We start from the raw sequence: 23,334 nt of genomic DNA on the forward strand, positions 1-23,334 counted from the left end.
CCTTATGAATGCAGATTGAGTGATAGTGCTTGAAAAGTACAGTTGTGTACACTTACCACAAATGTAGATGTTCGAATGTATTCACTGTTGCAGTCATTACATTTGGGTAATCCTGCTGGCAGGTTGCCCTCAGCCAGCCTGAATTCCAAAGTCTTGGGTCCTGCGTCGGCCGCTGTCACCCCTTCCCTGGTGTCAGGTCGTCAGGGGTATAAAAGAAGCAGCCAACGCCATTTTCTTCAGTTTTTCTTGTCCCAGATGTCAGGTGCCCCTTAAAAGGGTAGCCACATTTTGTATACATAAATCAATAAATGCACCAATATAAATTTTACCTTCATTTATAAGCAAATACACCACATAGGTTGTATAAATCAGAGAAGGAAAGATAAGATTCATAGAAAAAAAGGGGGATGGCGGGTGGGTAACCTGCACTGCAACAGTGAATACACTCGAACATCTACACTTATGGTAAATGTGCACAATTGTACTATGTTCTTCGTGTTTCACTGTTGCAGTCATTACATTTGGGTAAAGTCCCAAAGCTATGGTTGGGAGACTGGAGCTAAACAGCATTAGGAGAGGCTATGAGTCCCTGCAGAACTGCAGTGGCAAAGCCTGCCCTGGATTTAGAGTAGAATGGCAGGTGATAATGCTTTGTAAAGGTGTGCACTGAACTCCAAGTAGCCACCTCTAAAATGTCTCTGGTTGGTACTCCCCTGAGAAAGGCTGCTGAAGTGGCTGCAGCTCTGGTGGAATGTGGCCTAATGCCCTTAGGCACTGACTTGCCATGGTGTGAATAGCATAAATGAATGCAGTGGCCTATACTTTGATATAGCCTGCTTTGAGATAGGCTTTCCTTGTGACCCTGCACCATATGCCACTAGTAATTGCTCTGTCTTTCTGAAAGCTTTTGTTCTGTCCAAGTAGAATCTAAGCTGTCTGTGTACGTCCAAAGAGTACAGAATTCTCTCCCCATTGTTCTGTGGATTTGGATAAAAGGACGAATAGTTTGGTTAAGAGCCACACTGGACACCAGTTTAGGCATAAATGTTGGGTTTGTTCTCAGAGAGACCCTATCTGGATAAAAAATGATAAAAGGTTCCACAGCCATGAGCGCCTGTAGCTCTGAAACTCGTCTTGCAGAAGTAATTGCTAGGAGCAGAGCTGTTTTCCAAGACAAAAACTTTATATCAACAGTAGCAGCTGGCTCAAAAGGAGGCAGGGTGAGCTTTTCCAAGACATAGTTGAGGTCCCATGCAGGTATCGGTGATCTCCTTGGAGGCATTACATTTTTGGTTCCTCTGAGGTACTGCTTTAATAAAGGATGAAAAAAATTGGTGGCTCTGTATTGTAATGAGCCAAAATGGCAGAGGCATGAATTTTAATTGATGAAAAGGATAGGCCTTTGTCCAGCATCTCAGTTAAGTATTGCAAAATCTGAGGAATATTTGGTACATTTGTATCAGTTCCTTGTGCCTGGTTCCAAGCACAGAATCTCTTCCATTTTCCAGCATAAGACTTTCTTGTACTAGGCCTACTGGCTTCCAGCATGACATCAATCACAGCTTTACTGAGAGGTGTTTTTTGTATGACTACATTATCCGCCATGCTGCCAGTTTTAATGTCCTGAGTTGGCTGTACAGGATCTGATTGTTTTGCTGGGACAGTAGACGAGATAACAGAGGTAAGGTCCAAGCTGGGTAATGAGACATGTTCCTTAGGATTAGATACCAGTACTGGCAGGGCCAGTCTGAGGCAATCAGTATCATTTTTGGCTTCTCCTGTCTGACCTTTAGGAGTACCTTGGGGAGGAGAGGCAGTGGAGGGAAGGCATATACTGACAGGTTTTTCCGGCTGAAAGATAGGGCATCCACTTTCCATACTTGTCTGTGATAAGTCCTTGTGCAGAATCTTTTTAGTTGGTAGTTGTGAGGGGAGGCAAATAGATCTATGTCCGGGCATCCCCATTTCCTTGTTATCATGCTGAACACTTGTGGATCCAGCTGCCACTCGTGGGGATCCGTGAAGTTTCTGCTTAGTTCGTCTGCCAGAGTATTTTCCTTTCCTGGCAGGAATTGTGCCTGCAAATGTACTTGGTAAGTCAAAGCTGTGTCCCACAATGTCATGGCTAGTCTACAAAGGGGGTAAGAATGTGTGCCCCCCTGCTTGTTTATATACCACATGACTGTGGTGTTGTCCGTCTTTATCAGAAGTTGTCTTGGATGAAGTAGGTCCTTGAAGGCTGTCAGGGCATTTTAAACAGCTAGCATCTCTTTTTGATTGATATGTAGATGGATTTGGTTTGAGGTCCATGTGCCCTGAATGCATCTTCCTGCCATGTGGGCCCCCCAGGCATAATCTGATGCATCCGTTGTTAGTGTCTGCCTGGCTGGTGGTAATGTGAATGGCTGTCCCTTGTTCTGGTGACAAGCCTTTGCCCACCACTGAAACTCCTGTTGCAGGCAGGGAATGAGAGTAATCATTGTTTCCATGCTGTGGCAATGTTGAGTCCAAACACTTTTTAGGTACCACTGAAGTTTCATCATATGCAGTCTTGCATATGGAATTAGTAGGATGCAGGATGCCATGAAGCCCAAAGCCTGCAGAATTTGTCTTGCAGATAACTGGGCCTTAGCTGCCAACATTGTGAAATAGGTAGTCAGTTGCCTTTGTTTGTCTGGCATGAGATAAACCATCTGGGCAGTTGTATTCAAGCATGCACCCAGGATTGTTATATCTTGAGTGGGTACTAGTTTTGATTTCTTTTCGTTGACTGTGTACCCTAGGCATGTTACAAGTCTTTTCACAAATGCTATATGTTGAAGAAGAATGTCCTTGTTCTCTGCTTGAATTAGACAGTCGTCCAAGCAAGTGTATATTTGTATTCCTCTTTGTCTGCAGAATGCAATTACTGGTGCCAGGCACTTTGTAAAGACCCTGGGCGCAATAGATAAGCCAAAGGGCAGCGCAGAGAACTGGTAATGTATTGAACCAGCCTTGAATCTGAGGCGTCTTCTGCACGACTGTCTGACTGGAACATGCAGGTATGCCTCTTTTAGGTCTAAAGTCACAAGCCAAGCGTTCTTGCCCAGCATGGGCAGGAGCTGCTGCAACGTCAACATTTTGAATTTTGGAATATCCAGGAATGTGATCAGAATAGATAGGTCCAGTATTGGCCTCCAGGCCTTGTCCTTTCTGGGTACCAAGAACAGTCCTGAGTAAAATCCTTGTCCCCGCTCTTGCTCTGGTACTTGCTGAAAGGCCCCCATGTCCATGAGGGACGAAACTTGTTTTTGTGCCTCTGCCCATTGATTTTTTGGCAGATCTGGCCAGCCGTTTGCCTTTGGCAGAGTATGGAAATGGAATTTGTAGCCTTGTGACACTATATTTAGAACCCAATTGTCCTGGGTTATAATGTGCCAGTTTTGAGCAAAAAGTGCTAATCTTCCCCCAAGGGTGCTGCCAGAAGATAAGTGCTTGGTGCAGGCAGGGGAAAGTCATTGGGACTGCTTTCTGTATGTTTGTGCTTTATCTTCTCCAGCTTTGGAGGTGGAAGCACCCCATTGTTTTGACCTATAAGAACCTTGTGCCTAGGATCTGCCCCTTTGAGGTCTGTCTGACACAGGAAAGGACCAATTTTTTGTAGGCCAGTGTCTACTAAACCTAGGTGGCTGTACTTGTAAAAACTCTAACAGTTTGCATAGATTTAGCTTTGTCTTCCATTTTCTTTAACACCTCTTCTGCCTTAGCACCAAAGTATCATGCTGTAAAGGTGCATCTAGTAACTTAACTTTAACACGATCAGGCAGATTTTGTTCCTTTAACCAAGCATGCCTCCTAACTACAGAACCCGTAACTGCGGCCCTGCAGGAGGCCTCCAAAGAATCTAAACCACATTGCAAAGTATGCTTTCCAGCTTGTTCAGCTGCATCCAATAAATCCTGCATTTCCTTGTTTTCAGCACATTCAGAATTTAACATCATTTTCTGTTTAAGCAATCCCCTGACATGTTGCTGATACTTGAGCATATGAAACTGACAGTTTAAGACCCTTATAGACAAAGTTGCAGATGTGTAAACCTTTTTTCCCCATCTATCCAGTGCCCTTGAATCTCTGTCAGAGGGGGTTGGGTTTTTTGCTGTAGAGGTCTTAACTCCCTTGGGACCCAGTGAAAAAGTTTCTGGGTCAGCAGAAAAAAGAAGTTTGTGCGAGTCTGAAACCCTGTCAGGCTTAACAGGAGCTGGAGATAAGGAGTCAAGGATCAAACTAGACTCCGAAAACACATCTACAATGTCTAACACAGGGGGAATGGCTAGAAGCCTATGCTGTGGTAGTAAAAGGAAATCCCTGAGCCTCTTTTTAGTTTCTGAAAAATCTTGGCTTTCCCAGTGAAAATTCTCCCTCATGGTATGCAAGGTTTCCCCAAAGGAATAATCCTCAGGAGGGGATGCTGAAGGCATAGATTCTTTGGCATCAGAATCCTCATAGGGGGGTAAAGAATATCCCTGATCAGAAGAGGAATCAGAAGAAATAGAAACCTGATCTGAAGATTCATAGTCAGTCTCTTGCCTAGGCCTCTTATCAGGAGGGGGATGGGAACCCCTGATTAAGATAACCAGATCTTCGGCCATTTTGATCATCTGTTTTTTGGGCATAGAGGCCTGTACACATGGCTCTTGAGTTTGTTTCTTTGCTTTAGAAGCTGCTTTAGTCTTTGTCTTTAAAGCTGAAGTAGTTTTAATGTAAAGATGTTGTGGTCTGAATACACCCACCGAAGCCGGTACCTGCTCAGCGGCTCCAGACCCATCTGAGGGATTAGCGTCAGAGGCTCCAATACTTTGAGTATCCAGCAGCATGGCCGACTCCACGTGGGAGTCAGTAGCAGCCTGCGACTATAAAGTAGCAGGTGTCAGGGGCTGCGAAAGTGCCTCACTGAGAACCGGAGACTGGCTTAGGAGAAGCCTCGTCGTCGGTTTTGGGCCTTGGTTGTTTTTCTCTATCCTTTTCTTTGCGTTTTTTGTAAACTCCGGTAGTCGGACGGCTATCCAACGACATTTTAGGATAATTAAACCTGCTACCAAAATACTTTAAAGCAAAAGTATACGGACGCTTAATAGTGCGTTGGTTAAATCTAGCACAAAACCGACAACCAGAAACGTGATCAAGGCCTAGGCAAGGAATACAGTAAAAATGAAAATCCTTGTGAGGTATTTGCTTTCCACAAGTAATACAATTATTAACTTTTTCTAACATCGGTCTGGAGCAAGAAAAAAGTTTCCCCAATGCGGTACTTAGCTTTATTAAAGACTTCAGTTCTGAAACTCAAACACGAAAATTTCAGGAGTCGGCCGACCGGCACTTGCAAACTGCTTCTGCTTCGGGCACTGCGCGGCAAGAATGACTGAAGAAAATGGCGTTGGCTGCTTCTTTTATATCCCTGACGACCTGACGTCAGGGAAGGGGTTACAGCGGCCGACGCAGGACCCAAGACTTTGGAATTCAGGCCGGCTGAGGGCAACCTGCCAGCAGGATTACCAAGACTGCAACAGTGAAACACGAAGAACATCTGCAGTGTAAGCAAGTCTAGTGCAAGAATAAAAAGAAATGTGTGGAGTATTTGGTGTTATGCTACATGACAGGATGATAACAGAAAAGACAAACTAAAGAGTTGTCATACGATTACTCCTCAGGACAAAGGAACATAAAATAGTTGGATCAGTGGGGTAGAGAGGGTGGTGCTTGCTTTGTTCCACCAATCTCTCTTTGAAAACTGTTGGAAAACATTCACCATTCTTCAGCACACTGAGAACAGTATGAGGATCCATGCCAGCTTTATTGCCAATGGCACAGAAAAGTCCACTATAACAGGTGCATTATCAATTATACAAACAAAATAATGAAGACTATGACTAAGTTAAGGCCAATAAATACAGGATGTTCCAAGCATGGATTCCCAGTTGTGACCATATCCAGCTGCCAAGGCTATGTACTACCTGGGTGCTCTTAACAGATTAGAACCATCATTTAATAGCATCCAACTCTGCTGCATCTATGGCAGTAATCTAAGGACCAAGAAGGGCTGATAACAGTTTACAGAGACCCATCAAAAGGGCTTACAACCAAGGAATCAAATAAGTAAAGGACATCACCAGGATGTCAATCACACTAGCCAGGCATCAAGTAGGGAACCAAATTCCTTCATCTACAAGGTCTCTGTTATAATGGCTACTGTCTTGGATGCAGAGGATCAACTCGCGTACAGTGAATCAAAGGACATACTCCTGCAGACACTGGTATACTACAAGGTGATCATTATGCCCAGCAATACCATGTAGGTGCCCTGCTGCAAGAGAAGCAAATCACTTTCAGGATTCTGATATAAAGGATTCTGATATACTGAGCATGCTCTCTGAAGTCAGGATGGGAAAGACGTCACCCCTTTTCTTTATAAGGAAGATGCAAAAGTAGAATCCTTTGCCTTTCTCTGAAGCTTTGAAAGAGAAGCAAGCACCACAACCACTCTTGAAGAGCCCAGTGTCAATCTGTTCTAGAAAATCTACATAGGATGAATGCTCCCTCAGTACAACCCTTCCCAAGACTGGAAACAAAGATTTTAACACATGATCATGCCTAGAACCCACTATTTATTTATTTTTATTTATTTATTTACATTTGTTTACCGGGAAATTCCGACTGGACACAAGTCCTTTTTCAGTGGAGGCCCAGGGAGAAAAGCTCCACAGAAAGACATGGTAGACGGTAAAACAATAACAATCAAGATGTAGAGGTGATCATGACATGGAGAAATACAGGAGCAAATTAGGTAGAATTGAGTAGCAAGCTCTAATTACAACATTGAAAAAGAAGTAAAACAAAGTGTTAAAATTATCTAAACAGTAACTAGATAACAATAATAATAGACTAAATGAATAACTAAATCCTGGAAGGATTAACAAGCAGTGAGTAATCTTCAGTTCAGTTTTATAGTGATAGAGGGGATATTCTATCTAAAACTGGGAAAGGAGGGTTTATTAGCCCTGGCTTTCCAAGACAGGGTATAACTTATGGGCAAGTCCTGCTAGGGTAGTCATGTCTCTGACTGCTGTGCTGTCTACATCATTCTCCTCAGAGATTTAGCTGGTATAGCCAAGGTAATTCAACCTAGTCTTATGCTTGGTGGCACTCCTCATTTTGTGACTGGCTTCTTTCTTTCTTGGAAACTGGATTGGTCTACAAAAACGAGGGGCAGCGGTATCAGAGAAAACCCTTACAGTGGTCAATGCATGTTTCTTCTTCTGCACGTCCCCGAACAGGTTCTGACAGCCCAGTCCAAAGAAGACATTACCACAGCAGGGAAATCCATAATGTCCTGCCTAATTTCATCTTTAAACTATGAAAACCTGACCCTTACTGTCTGACACAAGCACATGCATAAACCCATAGCCCCAGCCCTGGTATCAGATTAATTAAAGGTACAGTAGGCTACATACAAGTCATGGCAGAAGCTATGGTAAGTTTTTTTTTCCAGAGACTCTGGGATCCCAGAATTTATTCTAGAACCTGGTTCACAATGAAAGACCGTGTAGTATCTGGATGATGAGCAACTAACAGAGATTTTGTGGCTATGGAGAACATCCATAAGGTCTTACACTGAGGACTTATAATATTATATAGCATGTACTCTACAGTCAGGAACTAGGACAAGAGTCCTAAAGTAACAAAGGGGGAGAACCTCTTGCCCACTCTGTTCAACACTTTTAACTCTTCATCAAACAAGTAAGATGAAATGGTATTGTATCTGGATCTATGCTGCACTGAAAGAATCAAAAAAATTGTCCTGGGATAATTAACTATATACATTTATATCAGACTGTACTGTTGTAAGTGAGAAAATGTATACATATGTTAACAGAGAATACTGGAAGTGAAGGGGTTAAGCTCAGCCCAACTTATCTTAAGAAAAACATTTTGAAATTAAATGCCTTGGTTTATACCATAAATATTTTATTTCACAGGTCTGAATGCAGCCAGAGTGGCAATGCCTGGTCTGGGATCCTGCTCTTATTATCCTTAGTGGTGAACTAATTGCTACACTGGGGTACCAGAGAATGGCTGGTTAGTCTCTACAAGAAGGATGAAAGTACTGGAATTCAAAACAAGGAGGCAAGTGCCCACCAATGACAAAAACCAAAACACAAAAACCAGGGCACAAATACCAGAGGTGAAAAACTCAAAACGATGGATCTGGCAGACAGTTATTTTAGTTTTATAGTCTCCAGATGCCTTAGCAAACCTCTAGGTGTGTACTGTGACACATCTGTGCTAGATTCTGGTTCAGCTTCTAGTCAAGGGTGTAGTGTGGGAACCACAGAATCAGATGATCAGATGTGATGTCATTATATAGCTAGCAGTGAAATTATTTTTAGATATTAGTGAGAGATGTGATAACATTCAGCACTCTGTTTTGGAACTAACAAGATCACTCACTCACTTCATCCTGCTTTGCTTTAGTAAGCAACTAGGGAACAGTAATACTTCAGTTAGGAAAATATTATGAGACTAGTTAAATGTTTTTTGGTAAATGTCTGAATCTTTCCATCTGTGTTGTTTTTACATTTCCTGTGAATTGAAACTCTAGTGTTTACTGTAAATAGATTTTCAGTGTTTTCATGTTTTCCATTTTAGTATTTATTATTAACTATATCTATACCTTTAATTTTGATATAACTGCATTTATCTGGTGGCACTGTAGGCTTCGCACTCCTGAAAGTCTTGCTGCTTGGCTTGCAAGCATTACCATTAATTTTACTAAGAGTAACTGGACACCCTGGTAAGAGCTTGAAAGTAGTTGGCTGGTAGCAGTGAATATGCCTTATAAGTCTGGGTAGAGATGGTACAGCTGCTAAGTTTGTGCCAGCCTTTCCTGTGTGAGTGTATGAGTGTGTGTGTGTGTGTGTGTGTGTGTGTGTGTGTGTGTGTGTGTGTGTGTGTGTGTGTGTGTGTGTGTGTGTGTGAGAAAATCAAATCTCAAAGAGTGCATGTGTCAGATACTTGGAACAGGTAATAAATCACAAGCACAAACCAAGAAAGTCCAAAGATGAAAAGTCAAAGCAGGAATCCACAGTAGACACAGTACCATACAAGACAAGCCTTTTACTGATGAAATTGAAGTGCTTTTCATCGAGGTATTAAGACTTCATCAGAATAACATTCTGTCCCTAAGTCTGGAACATCCTCCTACAATCAGTATCACAGAGGGTAGTTAGAAATACCTCTTACAACAAACACTGTGGAGACTGCCCAACAAATTGGAGGAGGATGTTCCAGACTTAGGGACAGAATGTTATTCTGATGAAGTCTTAATACCTTGACGAAAAGCGCTTCAATTTCATCAGTAAAAGGATTGTCTTGTATGGTACCGTGTCTACTGCGGATTCCTGCTTTGGCTTTTCATCTTTGGACATACTTGGAACAGGGACACAGAGCACTGGTTTCTGCAGAGAGAAGGGTGAAGTCTTACTTGGGGACTAGAGGATGAACCCCAGCCCCAGGACTGGGTGTGCTCCCTGTGTGCTCTTAAGGCAAACTGTATTTGGTGCAAACAGCTGCATCTGAAAATACTGTGTGCATCCATTTTTCTCTAAGTGAACATTCTCCACCAGTGTCAGTGGTGTTGATTGAGGCTCCTTGATTACTGGCCCCAGAGGAGGGATGTCAGCACACAGACACAGACACACAGACACACAGACACACAGACACACACACACACACACACACACACACACACACACACACACACACACACACACAAAAAAAAAAAGGGGCACTCAGAAAAGGGCATACAAACATAAGAAAGTTTACCAAAAAGAGGAAGGTTTCAGATCCAGACTTTGTGACAGGCACAAGGGACAACTGAACTTATGAAGTCAATAAGTAATTCTATGGTGCGTCATTAGAGGCCTGTGCCCATCCTAGAGCACTGTAACTTCCAGAACAAAAAGGACACCACTTGCAGGAGAGGATTCATTAAAAAGGAGTTTTTTTTCAGTGTTAGATTCTCACATTCCTTCACTGAAACAGCTGAAGTCTAGTGCTAAAGCATTTAAAGCCCGACTGTTACAGACAGTATGCCATACACAGACCCCTGAAAAACAGTGTTCTGAAGAATAATCTAAACACTTTTTGTTGGTCCTGATTGGACTACAGTCAAAAGCAAACCACGTTATTGTTAAAACAGCCCTGTTTCAAATTAATGAAAAGAATTCTCAGACTGTTCATATCGCAGCAAGATGCCTCAAGAGTCCAATGCTGTTTAATAGGTGCATATATTCACAGACAAGTACTAGGCTAGCTGCCCTTGTGGGCCATTTTAAGCCCAGCCAAGTTCTCGTTTGGTGCTCAAATTAACCTATCCCATTTGGTTACAGATTGCCCTTACCCATCCCATGGTCAATATTCACACATTACCCCTAATGAGAATAAATGGGCTCATACCATACCATAGATAATCTGAGGGGACCCATGCAAGGGATAAAGACTTTAGGAACTGCTTCTGTCCATCAGTAGTACAAGGGGATATATTTTCTGCTTCCCATCCACAGAGCCAAGTTACACTTGAATATGGACAAGGGATGAGCTTTGCTTTACGTAAATGGGGAATCTGTTCAGGAGGAGCGGTATCCCCTGCTCGATATACCTGTCCCTCCAAAGAATTCAGTTGATGTTGCAGAAGAGGTTTAGAATCCTAGCCAGAGTACTTCTGATGCCAAATGACTTGCTGCTGTGCACTAAATCCATCAGTATTGGGTCAGAGGATGCCTTGTATGCCAGACGCAGTTCACCTGTTAGCAGTTTGTAGGATACAGAGTACAGTGACAGGGCTTTGAGTCTGTCCAGGTAGGACATATTATTTAGGCCTTGTATCTTTTCAGTAAGGTATCTCTGACAGTGTTCCAGGTATATGTGCCTGGACAGTTACATACCAAGGGAGGCATTATACTCAATTACTGGCCTAATGAAAGATGACTAAAGAGGGGCAGTGACATTTCTAGATCTAGACACATTCCCTTTGTTTACAAGCTGTGCAATACATAAAGGGCTTTCTTAACACAATGGACACATGTTGGTCAAAAGTTAGGTCACTGTCCACATAAGAAAAAGAAAACGAACAAAAGCACAAACTGCACAACTCCCAGACAGTCAAGTGTGTCGGATAGCCTAAAACAGATAGTGTTGAAATTGAATCCAAATAATGCCAAACAGCCACAGAAATGCTGAAAAAACACTGGATCCAAGTGGTAGCAAGCAATTTATTGAAAAAACAACTGGTAAGCGCTTTCGTCCCACCAATACAGAACTTCATCAGACAAATGACATTTAAACTCCGTATTTAACTGATTCTAACATAGTCACATGCACAAGAATACATAAAACCACGCCCCCTTAAACACATATAAAATTAAAATATGTATATGATATACACTTATAATACAATTTAATGGCATAGTAAACAATAAATATGTGCATTCTAAAATATAAATATATAAATATGCATCTACAAACTCTATAACAAATATAATATATGTAAATATAAAGTATATAAATATAAGGTTCATAATTATCTAAGCAAGGCTTTTAGTCTCATTAATGAACTAATTGAGATACTTTCATTTAGTCCTGGCCAATTGGCAGCATCTAAAAATAGCTGCCAATACAATTCTTTTTTCTCTAATAACATAGACCAAGCACCTCCTCTTATTTCAACAGAAATATGGTCAATAACAAAAAACTTGAAGGAATGTGTCTCATTCTCAACCAAGTGCTTATAAGGTGCATTTGTTTCCTTTTGTTTCCTTATTTCATACAAATGTTCATATATATGATTCTTTAGTTTCCTATCGGTTTTACCAATATAGAAACTGTTATATTGTTCACATATAGCACAGTAAATAACTCTCTCAGAATTACAACTGTATTTGCCCCTCAATTTAACCATAAATTTATTAATTTCGAATACATGTCCCTCTTTTATATATTTACAAAAATTACAAGACCCACATTTTCCCATACGGGCACCATCAAATTTAAAAGTAATGGCGGTTCTTTCAAAATAATTCTTTTAAGTTCATACCCCTCCTAAAAACCATTGTGGGTCCCTCACCAACATATTGTCTCAAACTCTTATCCTGTTTTAAGATAGTCCAATTTTTATTTAATATATTTCCAAGCTCAAAACTATCAATAGTGCAAGTAGTAACAAAAGATGTATTATAATTTCTATTAGCACTGTCCTGTTCAGTATTAACAAAACTGAACCTAGTGTCCTGTTATATTGAACATTCAGCTAACAGTGGAGTAAAAAAAATTCCTTTCTCTCTTATTAACTACTTCTAAAACTATCTCAGTGACAAATCTTACAGGATATCCTCTTTTTATAAACATATTTTTCAAAATATCACTGTCCACATAAACTTCCAAGTCCCAGAAAACTGGGTCAACTCATAGGGATGTACCGTCAACATGGTAATTTCCATGAGGTAAATGACCTACCAAAGACACAATAATGCATTTTTGGCAATTAATTTCAGTCCATGACTTTGGCTTCAGTTATTTACCTGGGACAAAACTTCCTGCAGGATGGCCAAGTCATTTGGGGATTCAATGACTGCTCCTAGCTTGCTGTCATCTGCAAACTTAAAATATTTTTTCTACATCAAAAATGTCTGCCACAGATTTGGCACAAGTAGTTCTACAAGCAACATTTCATACTTATAACTGCCTTGGAAATGTTACTTCACCTGACATGTATGGAGGCAATGAAGAAAATTCTTTGCATCTTTGAAAAAGGTCTGCTCTCCAATGCTGAAGAGTAAAGTATAAAAAAAATATCAGAAACGGATCAAAGAAAGATCCTTGTCTATTGCCCTACTCAGTCTTACATTAACATACAGTACGTTTTTAAAGATCAATACTCAAGTCTTGCAAGATGCAAAGAACAATAATCCATCTACTACTTCAATATGGTTTAGTACTCACAGAGTATCAAAGAACATGAAGGCAAAAGATAAGCTTACCAAGGTAACCATGTGTTTTCTTCTGCAAAGCCGTAACAGGACAGTCTTTATGAGCCAACAACAACTGCTTTAACTGGGCTACCTCATTACGAAGTAGAGACACTTCACTCTGGAAAAAAAATACCAAGTACAAAACTAAGCAGTTACTGCTGAATATTAAATGTATCTTTTTAAATTCTACATATAGTTGAACATATGTTTAAGAAGTAAAATTGCCAGAGAATACAGTTCAAGCATCACTGCAGTTCAATAAAAGTACAAAAGCACAAGGTGTACTTCTTACTAACAACAAATTCAAACACACAAAAAGCAAAATTGCACTTAGCTTTTGCACAAAGGTGTGCATACACAAACACGCAAAGTATGTATAATGCATGAGCACTGGTCACTATTTATCTCAAAAGCTCTCCTGAGAGCTGTTCTCTGTGATGTCACACATGATCTCCACAAGAACAGTCTTACTTCTAAGTGCAGCTCATGCACTCTTATAGACAACTTCATTTTTCACACCATAAAACAAAAATGTTAAGTACTATTGTGGCAGACTACTGGAACAAAACACATAAACCACCACCACAAATTCTGACAATCATCTGTTTATTTAGCTATCTCAGAGTACTATATTTTGTAGTAGTTCTTTCACCTGGGGAGGCCCATATTTTTACAATAGTATATGACTAGATGTAGGTAATGAAGGATTTACCCATGGCTGGTGTGGTTTGATCATTAGGCTGAAGCTCAAGTGATCAAACAAAACCAGTGGTGAGTAAATCCTGTCTTACCCCCACACAGGAGTGAATTATTAACATTATACAGTGACATTACTTAAGAAATTGGTTACCAATTTTTAAATAATGTCATTGCATACCATTACTTTAGTCTTTTTCCATATTCTGTCCTGGCTATTGATGTACATGTGTATGCATACGGCATCCAAGTCTCACACTTGCAAAGTACATCAGTGAAGTACAGGAGAGGAAATAGTGAAGGCAACACTCACTTCTTTAAAGCCCTGGTATTACACCTCTGCTTCTTCCCTTTCTTGTTCTGTTGGTATTCACTTTAATAGTATCAACAGAGTAAGAAAGGGAAAACACAAACTTTGTGTAGGGAGGAGGCTATTTAAAAGTAAGTTTGTCTTTCCTTTCCTTTTTTTGGTTAAGGTTTCTTGCTGTATCATCACTCTGGTTGCTGAAGTCTTGCTCAGTGGCAGGACTTCTTTCTTTTGAGAATGCTCAGATTACAACATGCATTTTGATTGCCCTGCTCAGTGCCTGAATTTTAGAATATAAATTAACATTCATTTTTGTGGGGGATAGGTACAAATCTGTATGCTGATTAACATGAAATTTGCATACATAATTATGTAACCCTGCCCACTCCAATGCAATTGTGGGATACCAACTTTCAAATGCAAAATGAAGAACAGACAACCAAACTATGCCCCCCAGACCCTATAGTAAATGGTAACCATTTTTTTTAAATGTGTAACAATGATGTTCACTGGGAAGGAAGATGATGACGAACCTTAGGATTTTGTTTTTGGTAACTTGCAGTATGTAGGTTTTCTGGTAAAAGTACGGCATTTACTGGTAGGCAATATTCTAATCTTAGCAAAAGAATATTATAGTTTGCTAGGACCTCTAAAAGTCATTCTCCATGTCCTTCTGATCAGTGGTGTAGCTATAGTTTGGGCCGCCTGGGACTGTCTTTGAGTTTGCCGCCCTTCCCCCTTCACAAAATTATGGTCAAATGGGTCCCCCACATACATAGCACTCCCCCCTGCAGCCATTCCAATGTCCCATTACTTGGCCATTTCACCTCATTTACCATAAACACTGTAATGTGCATACTGCTTTACTTCTACAATGATTATTTGGATTTCATTTAAAACTTTTATTTTACATTTTATAGCACAAAAACTAACATATATCTGCTAAACAACAGCAATACAGTCTCACAATGATAACAGACTTAGCATTGAAACGTGCATTCAAAGAAAATGCATCTGGCCAGTGGCAGATAAGGGTTACCTTTGGGCTGTTTTCAAATCAAAGGCCCCTTGCACACGAAACGTACCTGTTCTTTGATACACCTTCCTGATTGTATTAAATTATATTCCTTGTATAATACAGCACACTTGTCAGAGTGAGTTTTAAATTTATTGTTTTGAACATTTTTCCAGTAAGCAATGAAACATATAGCATGAACAAATAATGACAAAACTGCCCAATTCAGAACATTGCCATCATACAAGTATACTCAAACTTCTATAATCCACCAGTATCAGTAAATATGCACAACCTCTGCAGAAGTAAAAGTCATCCAACTAATTCCACATTAAAGAGATCTGTAACTAATGAAGAGGTTGCTGCTAGCAAGCAGCTTTATATTTCATTGTTTCATCTAAAAATAAAGTGCCGGTTGCCCTTGAGGAATAAATTGTCTATGTTACATTAAAAAAATTATAAGATAGTAATACTGCAATAGGGAATGGATGGCAAACTAATAACAGGTTCATAAAGGTATCACCACCAAAGTGGACATTGTCAGGACTGCAGCCTCCACCCCCTTTAAAAGTACACTACAATATCAGCAATCCATCTACATACTGTGCCTTCTGCATCAAAAGCAAGTATTATACCTGTTGTGCTACTAACAACAAACACAAACAGGCTTGGCATAAGCAGCACTAAACTTCTCTCCCCTGATGAAGTATGAAGCAAAAGAAATCTGGAAAAAAAGCCAAAATTTATTGGGGGGAAGACAAAGGTTCAAAACCAGGGACGCATTTTAAGCATTGCTTGTATAATCTTAGAGAAGTTGCTAGAATAAAATGTCTTATGTTACCACTCTTTGAATCACAAGTGGTGGTATGGCAAGAGAATGTAGGCTCTTGCTCCTTGTACCTAACGTACAGGGTTTGAGTCTGTGTAACTCTAACCACCAGTTTATAACACACACGCGCGCGCACACACACACACACACACACACACACACACACACACACACACACACACAGTAGCGGCTAGCGGCATTGCAAATCTCAGAATGGAAACGGTAAACCTGACACATTCCCTAAATATTCAGACTGGATAAGCAATAAGAACACACACTCCCTAAAGCAGAGCAAACCATAAATACGAACACACACTCCCCTAAACTCTACTGAAGTGGAAACATAAGCACTTCAGAATGGCATTACACATCTCAGAAAGGAACACCCTAAACTCTACTGCAATGGAAACATAAGCACTTCAGAATGGAATTACACATCTGAACGGAACACACTGAGCAGCACTGGCATTATACATCTCAGAACGGAAATGAGCAGCATTAATGAGCAGTGGCATTGCGGGTGGCCACAGTGGTGCAGCAGTTAGCGTTGCTGCCTCACAGCAAGAGGTTCTCCGGTTCGATCCTCGGCTCGGGTGCCTTCTGTGCGGAGTCTGCATATCCTCTCACAGCAAGAGGTTCTCCGGTTCGATCCTCGGCTCGGGTGCCTTCTGTGTGGAGTCTGCATATCCTCTCTGTGGTCGCATGGGTTTCCTCCGGGTGCTCCGGTTTCCTCCCACATCCCAAAAACATGCTGTAGGTGGACTGGACATTCTAAATTGACCCTAGGTGTGAGTGTGTGTGCTTTCTGTGGAAGGTTAGGCACCGGGCTGGCAACTCGACACCGTAAAACTCCACTGCCAATCATGAGCGGACAGGTGATCCGTTGTGGTGACCCCTAACTGTGAAAAGTCAAAAGAAGAAGAATGAGCAGCGGCATTGCAAACCTTTCCCTAACTGCAACGGCACTTCAGAATGGAAATCTCAGCAAATCTCAGAATAGAATGGAAATGGCAAACCTCTCCCTAAATATTCAGAATGGACAAATCTCCGAATGGAAATGAGCAGCAGAAAGGATAAGCATAAGCATTAATGAGCAGCGGCATTGCAGACCTCTCCCTAACTAACTGCAATGGCATTTCAGAACTCAGAACGGAACTCTCAGAATAGCAATGAGCAGAACAGCAAACCACAAATGAGCAGGAACACACACACTCCCTAAATAGCAACAACACTTACTATTGCAGACAGGTCAAGATTCAAGAAGAGCAGAGTGTTTTAAGTTTTGCCTGTCCTCTCACCTGTACATGCTGCTGTACGGAAACACAGTCAGACAGTAGTACACACCCCATCCAGCCCTCAGCCAAATTCTGACAGGCTCATGCGTCTGCAACGTGTGATGACATCAGCAAAAAATAACATTTTGAAAAATAACCCTGGAAAATTCAGAAATTAAAAGGGCCACTTGGGAATTTGTGGCATCCCATTATTTTGACCTCAAAACCGGTAAAAAACAAGGAATTCGGTACGGTTGAGACACATGCTTTGTACCATTCAAACTTGTAGCAACTCCATGGCTGTGCAAACACAAAGAAATGGAGAAATAACTAAAAAATAAAGTATTCACTGTAGCACACGTAGAAACTACATCTTAAGTGACTTCTTATGGAAAAAAGTGATTGTGGAGTACAACTTTGACAAGCTGTGCTTTACAACATGGTTCCTCTTCCAATTTGCATTTGATCATTAGAAAAGCAATTTAAAACAGGTTTTGTTACTTTTGTTATTTTATTTTGCAGGGGGTTTCACTATGTGCCAAAGTTCTCTTGGCTAGACATCAGAAGCAGCTCTTAATACACATAACGGTGCTGCTATTTCTTTCTTCCACTAGCACATGAATATTTAACGTTAAAACATCTACTGTCCCAGTTTTCCAAAAGCAATGTTATCTCGGGGGAAAACATGGGGACTAGGTCCTAAAACCTAAAGGCAACCAGGCAGCAGGTTGATAGTAGTCCTCATCACTCATCAGACAATGAGTACAATGCCCCATTTGGGATGTATCTGACTATGAACCTATGAACCTAAAAGATAACAGTGAAAACTACTTCAGTGAGATAATAATACAGATGGGAGCAGGAGGTGCCATTACCTCTAAGGGTGACACAATGAAGGAGGGTGAAGCACTACATGATAGAAGGGGAGACTAACATTTGCAATTGAAGGAGGGACTAGTTTTGCTCTGAAGGACAACCACATGGAAACCAATGCCCAGTTAAGTGATACACACCACCGACATACGGACTGACATTTCAGTAATGGAATACTCAATGAGGTCAGAAATATAGTCATGATAAGCAACAGGAACAACCTGGACTGGATAAGCTGAGACGTCATTGGCAATGACAGAGAAATCTCAGGAATAGGACCAGGGAATAAAATGATATAGACTTATCTGTCCTGAGGAATCTTTTACATATGGCCAGTCATTTGATGTCTCTTGGTACTTCACAGTGTGGCAAGAAAAGGGAGAAGGCGTAAAGGAATTTATGGACTCTGTCTTGGTTAATTGCTTAACAAAAATAGTTTAATAGTCTTCCTTCTTTTTTTACGTCAATTATTAAAAAGCAAGGCAAAACAAGAAGCACTGTTTACTGTGTTTCTGGTTTAAAGAAATCAGCACAGGGTGTGGCTATCAGAAGGTGCAATGTGTTTGCTGCTGGGACCAATACTGCTTAACTGCACCTCCATAATACTCATGATGAACTTGCAAATGTTTTCAAAAATAGGTCTAAGACTAGATAATGCTAACTGTATACTTTAATACTTATTCCTGCACTGGCAAGAAAGTGGAAGGAGAAGGAGTATAAATTAGTTGTGAATGATGGGCCAGACCAAATGGATAGAAAAATACTGTTGAGATGGTCCTACCATCTAGATGCAAATTTCTGGTATCTACTTCTGCTGCAAGCACATCTCAAAATAAGGGCAGTGTTTTCAGCCCTAGCAATAAAGGAATGAAAATGGAAACAAAATATGAACACTGGACTCAGTACGTGCATTTCAAACTGAACAGTAAAGACTAGCTGTGAACAAACTGCAACTTGTCAAGAATATGCTAAACATCTCGGATGCAAAAGAAGACAGAAAATTAGAAAGTACAATCTTCCATTCTCAGTGAGACATTTGATTTGATCTTGCATCTTGTGGGTATGGAGGGCACATTTTCTTCTACTTCAGTTTCATTTGTAACAGGTTGGAGTTTTATCAACAGCTGCACTGAGTGCTTTTCTCTTTACCAAAGGTCAACTGCTGCTTCTTGGAAGAGCACATGACTGCAATGTACTTAATGAAACATTAGCACTGCAGTTTCAGCACAGTTTTAGAAAAAAATATCCCTTCCAAACAAAAGCATCACTTACTGATTGATGTTTAAGTTTGAAAATATAAACATTTACGAGTATGACTATACACGTGTGTATTTTACTGTGTCTAATTTTCATTTAGCTTTGATTTCTCTTTATCTTAACTGCATTCATAACAGCTGACTATATTTTTCTCATTTGTGAAAAGGTATTCAAGTTTGAAATAGCCTTTCTTCTGATGTAGTGAGGAACAATGGACCGTTACTTCCAGGTAGATGGACAGGTCATGTGTCAGTTGTGTTGAAGTGTTCAGATCTTTTTAGTTTATGCTAAAATATATCTCAAAAGTCAACAATCCTTCTTTCAATGTCTATAGGAAAATAAAACTGCTTTCATCTTAAATGTACTTCTAAACTGCATTCACTTTACTTCTAAACACGGTTTTAAAAAAATTCCTCAATGGAATGTCACATTTTGTAGTTTAGCTGAATGTTCATGGTACTAGTGAAAGCTCTGCATCATATATCCAGCAGTGACAATTAAAGACGAGATCTTTAAATTCAGAATCCAATTCTGTATAGTCTGCCATAAAGAACGTATGGCAAATGAGAATTGAACCAATAAATACAGTAACAAATGGCAACAAGGATAGAACAGTAAGTGTGGATGGCAGATCACCTCTCATTGCAGCAAACAGGAAAGTAGGTAAATTACAGTTCTGTAAAAACTTACTTCAACATCAGATATTTGAATAGATGACTGTTACAACAACCTTTACTATTGGGACTTCAGCCATATGAAGGCCCAAAATTTGGCCAAACTTTCAAATATCAGCACCCTTCACCTTAACAGTCAGCCAGATGTATACCACCGCTCACCCTGGATGTCAGTATGTTCCTTGCATGAAGCTGGCATCCATCAGTGGCAACTTAAACCTTTCTTGCCTGGGAAAACAAAAGATTATCTATCCTACCAGATCCCTAACAAAGTCCTAAAGTTCCTAATCTGGTGCTAACACACACACACACACACACACACACACACACACACACACACACACACACACACACACACACATTCCTTGGACCAGAGACTTGGAGAACTAGGGTTCCCCAAATCTATCCAGATCGAACAAGTAAACAGGACTGAAGCCTTGACAAGGAGTTTGGGGGGGAGTAGATGCACAGGGATAGGATACTTTACCTTAGTCCTGGATGCCTAAAAAGTTAAAAGGGCACAGCTGAAGGGAACCGGTACTGCAAACAGCCACTGTTTCAAACACCAACTAAAAGCTTTACTGTGCTGCGCATGTAGACCACTGTTGCAGTAGTTCTTGGCAGTGGGACAATTTCCAGAGCTCAAAAGTTGAGGATGGTGGATATACATGGAGGTAGCAAAATATGACTTTGCCCTGGACACAATGTTTACTCTGCAGTGCTTAGAGAAAGTGTGGATTGAAAACAAGTAAGTTGCCCACAAGATAGCCTTTGTACTTATTCCCCTACTTTAGAAAGGCTACAAAGGCTGCAGTACACCTAGTCCTGTGGGGGTCTTACCATCCCTTCCAAACTCTTCCTAGGTAAGACTGTTGTTTTCCCACGTGCATCCTGGCCATGGATTGTGCACGTTCTATGGATCCTAATGTCCTCAGGAATATCCTGGCTGTAGTCAGTGTATTCTTTGTCACATGCTGAAAGTATTCTGTCAAAGTTTCAACTTTCTCTAGAGGGAGGTATTCCCTCTGTTTGCTGGAATCCAATAAGGACTCAAGGAACACCAGTCTTTTGGAAGGGTTAAGACTTCAGATGGGAATGAAGATGGTAAATTCACATTTTGGAAGCAGTCCATGGTGAACTGCAGAGCACTCTGCATTGCCACCTGGAAAATGGAGCAGTTGTTAAGGCAGGGACAAATCTGAATATCTTTAGTTCTACAATATGGATTTACTAAAACAAGGGTAGTATGTAAAAACCCTGGGTGCAGAAGCCACTCTGAGGGGTAAGAAGATAAAACGATAGTGGATGTCTCGCACCTCAAATGTGGGGAACCACCTATGGTTCATCTGAATATGTATATGAAGGCATGCATCTTTTTCTAACACCTTCATTAAATCATTGCATTTTTAAACTGTAACATGGGTTTACATACATCAACAGAAAAAAACTGTAATAGTTTACACTGTTGTCGTGCAGCACACACGTTTTGTTTTCAACAATTTTAAATCACTCCAGCATTACATAAATTGCCCAATTTCTGCTTTCCCTTATACCTCATTCCTCCTCCTCCTGAACACTACTTTTCAATGCATTATTCCCACAACTTCTACCTCCAAGATATTTTATCTCCTTTACAAAATCCAGTACTTCCTTTACATAAGGTAGGCATCCTTGAAGCCAAGAAGTAACCATTAAGGGCTTGAGTGAATAGGAGTGGTCAGAGGGACTGCAATGTCAGCATTTTGAACTGTAGAACCTTGAGGTACATACTTAACCTCAACAGATCTAGGATGGGGTTCCAAGAATTCTTTTTTCTAGGTATGAAGAGCAGCCTCGATTGAGTAGAACCTCCAGTTTTGGCCCTGTTTTGGCAGAGGTTCTATTACTCCTAACTGTAGAATCTCCTGTACAATTGAGGAGACAAGTTGCAATTGGTCTTTTGGTATGAGTAGAATACATGACACGCGTTTTTTTCATCCACACACACAGAATAATTTTGTAAAATCTTACCATAACCACAGATGTCCTTCTCTTCTATGTTGCAGTACTCTTTACATATGGGTAGTATTTTGCTATTCTACCCGACATCCGGCTTGTATACAACAGCTTTAAGCTACTGCCTATACGTGGGATGTTGCACATAGGCTCCTAGAACGTCAGCCATAAAAGGAACATCTGCACGTACAATCCTCAGAATGAAGTAGCTCCATGAGAAAAACTCCAAAGGGAGACCAAGCAGACAGTCATCCAAAGAATGAACAAGATGTGGGGGAAGGCAAGTGAAATAGAATACTGTAACACAGAAGAAAAGAAATCTATGGCTATGATAAGATTTTACACAACTATTATATGTCCTTCTATTCAATGTTGCAGTATTCTTTACATATGGGAGAGTGCCAAAGCTGAAAGGGAACCTAAGGAGGGGAAAGAACATAGAGAGATCAAGCAGAAATATTTTCCATGAATCCATGCAGGATTGCTGTGGCAAACCCTGCTCTGGCCCTAGAGACATTATCCAACTTGTAATGTTTTGTAAAGATATAAACAGAAAACCAAGTAGCAGCTTCCAAAATGGATTGAGTATCCAACCCCCTGAAGAAAGCCCCCGAGTGTGCAATAGATCTACTGGAATGGGCTTTAACAGAAGAGGATAAGGATTTCATATGAAAATGATAGCAAAACACAATGGCCTTAGAAATCCATGACTACATAGTTTGCTTAGAAACAGGCAAACCAGAGCCCTGGGATGAAAAGACACAAACAGTTGATCAGATTTCCTGATAGTCTTAGTTTTGTCAAGATAGAATCTAAGCTGTTTATGCACATCTAGGGAATGCAAAATTCTTTCACTAGGAGATTGTGGAGAGGGGAAAAAAGTAGGCAATTGAATAGCTTGATTTAAGGAAAAATCATTGACCACTTATAGGCATAAAGGATGGACTGGTTCTCAATGAAATTCTGTCCTTATGGAAAACTAGGAATGGGGGGTGAAGCCATTAATGCTTGAATCTCAGGAACCTTCCTGGCAAAGGTAATGGCTAACAGAAGTACCGTTTTCAAAGTACAAAACTTTAAAGAAGCAGAAGCCGCTGGTTCAAAAGGGGCCTGAGTCAACTTTTCCAGAACAAAATCAAGATCTCAAGGAGGAGGAGCTGGTTTCCTGGGAGGATTCATGTGTAGGACGCCTTTCAAGAAAAGCTTAACCTCCAGCTTGGAAGCCAATGGAGGAGAAAAGGGCAGGCAAGCAGACAAGGCAGAACAGTTGACCTTAACAGAAAAGTAAGAACCATTGTTAAGCAACTCATACAGGTAAGATAACACCAAAGGAATATCCGCCAAAAGGGGGTA

At 40.6% G+C, this 23,334-nt stretch overlaps 1 protein-coding gene across 4 annotated transcripts in view; it reads right to left on the minus strand.

The window, feature by feature from the left end:
• LOC122811822 (cyclic AMP-dependent transcription factor ATF-7-like) overlaps positions 1-23,334 on the minus strand; it is a 2,228,331-nt gene that overhangs the window by 102,189 nt on the left and 2,102,808 nt on the right. For all 4 annotated transcript variants that reach the window (XM_044083930.1, XM_044083931.1, XM_044083929.1 and 1 more), the window contains one exon: positions 13,071-13,179. In XM_044083930.1, coding sequence (XP_043939865.1) covers positions 13,071-13,179 — 109 coding nt within the window. The remainder of the gene's footprint in view (positions 1-13,070; positions 13,180-23,334) is intronic.

The sequence above is a fragment of the Protopterus annectens genome, chromosome 9.part0 (assembly GCF_019279795.1).
Source record: "Protopterus annectens isolate FY-2018-M chromosome 9.part0, PAN1.0, whole genome shotgun sequence".
Lineage (NCBI taxonomy): Eukaryota > Metazoa > Chordata > Ceratodontiformes > Protopteridae > Protopterus > Protopterus annectens.